The sequence below is a fragment of the Atta colombica genome, unplaced genomic scaffold, assembly GCF_001594045.1.
Source record: "Atta colombica isolate Treedump-2 unplaced genomic scaffold, Acol1.0 scaffold55, whole genome shotgun sequence".
NCBI lineage: Eukaryota > Metazoa > Arthropoda > Insecta > Hymenoptera > Formicidae > Atta > Atta colombica.
Window position 1 is genome coordinate 1,107,348 of NW_017259545.1, and position 3,262 is coordinate 1,110,609.

The 3,262-nt window shown below is 28.8% G+C and overlaps 1 protein-coding gene across 1 annotated transcript in view; it reads right to left on the reverse strand.

Moving 5' to 3' along the window:
- LOC108691909 overlaps positions 1–2,286 on the reverse strand; it is a 30,191-nt gene extending 27,905 nt beyond the window's left edge. The window contains exons 1-3 of the mRNA XM_018199864.1: positions 2,088–2,286; positions 1,095–1,246; positions 45–425 (exon numbers count right to left, since the gene is read on the reverse strand). Coding sequence (XP_018055353.1) covers positions 45–425; positions 1,095–1,246; positions 2,088–2,286 — 732 coding nt within the window. The remainder of the gene's footprint in view (positions 1–44; positions 426–1,094; positions 1,247–2,087) is intronic.
- Between the last annotated feature and the right edge of the window lie 976 nt (positions 2,287–3,262).

Genomic DNA, 3,262 nt, shown 5'->3' on the forward strand with positions numbered 1-3,262 from the left:
TAATAAAATATATAATGAAAAATAATAACACTTAAATAAAATACCTTTTCATTTATTGCACGATCTACAGCCAAGATCCGCAGTTGATACAGATACTTTCGTTCGTAATCCAAAGAACCCACTAAGCGTATGACGCCCTTGCCATTGACGGTCGATATACTGAAAACGTTGTTATCGCCGTCCAGTTCCTGAAGGTAATACACCACTTGACCATGAGCACCCAAATCGGCGTCGGTAGCTTCCACCGTTGTTAAAATACCCGGGCGTGAATCCTCCCGAAGAGTTAACGAGGTAGGATGTGGACGGAAAATTGGTACATTGTCGTTAATGTCCTCGACCAGAAGCAGCAGACTTTGCGTGATAAAATTTCCCTCTCCCAATCTTCCATCCGTTAATGTTAACACGAGTGCATATTCATCTCTTGTCTGATAAAAATAACATTAAAATTAAATTAAGTTTGCTTTAGACGATTTATAATTTGTATCAGAATTTAGGAAGAATTCTATTTATAATTTTATATTTTTAATTTTTGTCGTGTAATAAAATACATATAATATTTAAAGAATTAAAATATATGTACATAAAATTTATATTGAAATACATAAATATGCCAAAACATATAAAATTATATAGAATTCAAATACGAGTATCATCGACGATAGAAAGTTAACAACAAACGTATTATTTTACGCGTGCACTAATGACGCTACAAATAATATCTTTACGAAGTGGATCCTCATAAAGATGATGAGTAAATTACATTTGTCTCCGCTGATACTTAAATTTCTCTTTAATGGTTTGTTGGACTGTAATATTGAAGTCATAATCCGAAGACAAGGTAAATCGCTCGTGCAAAACAGAAATAACAGTGGGACAACATAAGAATTATTGCGGTATCTCTTCCTGTCTTAGCTTTGTTTCTGTAGTTATGTTGTTTAATAGCTCTTCCTTTGATGATTTATGACTATTATTAAGACGAACAATTGTTAAGTTTTTACTTTGCGATATTTGAAGTAAAATTTAAAAAATATTTTTTAATAACTCTCTCACAATCTTAGTAATAACTTAAAAATTATTTGAAAGAATGAGATTACCTCTCTGTCCAGTAACTTATGTAAATAAATGTTGGCTTCATTAAGACCGAAATTTTCGACTTGAATCACGTCACTACCAGGCTGTTCTCGAACGCCAAATGTCAATATATCATTATCTGGATCGATACCTTTGAGCTTGTAAATTAGGCTACCTGTAAGTAATATTTTTATATATTTATAAGTTTTATTTATGTACAATAAAAATGAAAAATATAATGGTCTTATAGAAGAAAATAATGAGAAGTATTTTTGTAATTGCTATCTTTTTAAAGCAATAGAAGATATCTAAATTTTATAACTCTTCCTTAGATATTATCTAAATACACATATTTATAAGAAAGAATTGAGAACGAAAGACGAATCATAAAGAACACATTAATTTTCGCAAGCTTATTCGCATGTTAAAAAACGGCAATGGTTTATACAATGGTGCTTAAATTGGCGTATTAACTAGTAATAAAAAGTTTTGTGATCCATAATCAACCAGCACAAGTATGTATAGAAGGTGTTCTCGTGTTCTTTCATTATAGATAAATTGATCATAAATTTTCATTTGACTGTTTACTTAGTAAAAACTATATAGTCATATATTAAAACTTGCTTATTAAAAATTTATATTCGACTGATATATCCACTCTTTAAGGAGATATCCTAAAATGACAGAAATGTCGATATTACAAATTAGAAAGAGAATATTCTGATAGGCTGTACAGATTGCAAAATTCTTTTACAATTAAAATACAAAAAAAGGTGCAAAATGGTCGATTTAAGAAAATCAAAAAAATTGTCTTATTAAAAATTTAATAGTCACTTTAATATTCACAACTAAATAATTTTCGATTTTCTCGTTAAATTAATCGTGCATCTTGCATCTTTTTTTGTACAGTCAATTTGGAGTACTATCCAACTTGTAATATCAGTAATTCTATAACTTAAGATCTCCTTAAGAGAATAGTATAATCTTTTTTTAAAATGATTATTTATTATTCTTACCAATCGGAGTTTCGGACTCTTCCTTTAATCTAAGGACAATTTCTGTTTGTCCGTCTATGAGAAATCTAGGCGGATTGTTTCTAGCTGAACAATACGTTAACAAATATCCAAATATTAAGTATAATTCTATTTTAAATCGGCTTCTTTTACATGATCGTAATAACCAGGAAGACGATCTCGTTTGCTTATCCGACGTCATCTTGATCGAACGATATTTATAATCGACATGTTCCTGCTCATAGAATCTTTCACTTCTTAATATTCTGAAATCAATATATAAACATTAATTTATCATAAAAAATACTGATATAAATAAATAACAAATTAGTGAGTAAAAATATAAATAATAAAAATATAAATATAAGAATTATAAATAAATTCTATATATTAATAAATTCTAAATATAGAGTTTAATACATTTTTAAAAGAATAATGTATTGAACAATTAAATAGAAATTATTAAATTGATTGAAAGCATTAATGTATATAATAATGTAGACTATAATAATGTACAGTAGACTAAAGAGCGATATATTATCATCGCTGTAGATACACACATTTAGAAGATATCACATTATATATTTCTAGTATTTTTATCGCGTAATTTTTGTGTATAATTTACAAACTTTATGCGTTTTATTTGCATACACATATGTAGTCTATTTACTTGCTGCATTTAGTTTGATAACTGGTATATTCACGCTGAGCGGTTGCTTTCTCCTCGGTAAAACGTCGTCTTGATGCAATGTCAAGAGTATCTCATCGCGAATGATCACGGAGATTAAACTGGAGTGAAAGCTTACCGGAAGAAACGTTTTCTCACGGCTCTTAAACTGTGCGGTACGCGATAATTAAAAGAATGCGTCTCCCGACAAAACCTACTAGTACTCATTATGCAAGATATATTTCATTGCTCGATTCTTCTAGGATCTTACGAAGCGATGATATAATATCGCATTCTTGGGAAAGAAAGTGTGTTACGGTTCAAAACGAGCTGCAACCCCGATTATCAATAAAAGATGTGTTTTCCATGAAATAAATTTAAATTGCATTTGAATAGATCAATTTTAAATAAACTTAATTTTAATATAATTTTAATATAAAAAGTTTCGCAAAAGGTGTATAATTTAAAAAATTTAAAAATTATTAAAAATAACGATTTTCTATAAAGGTAA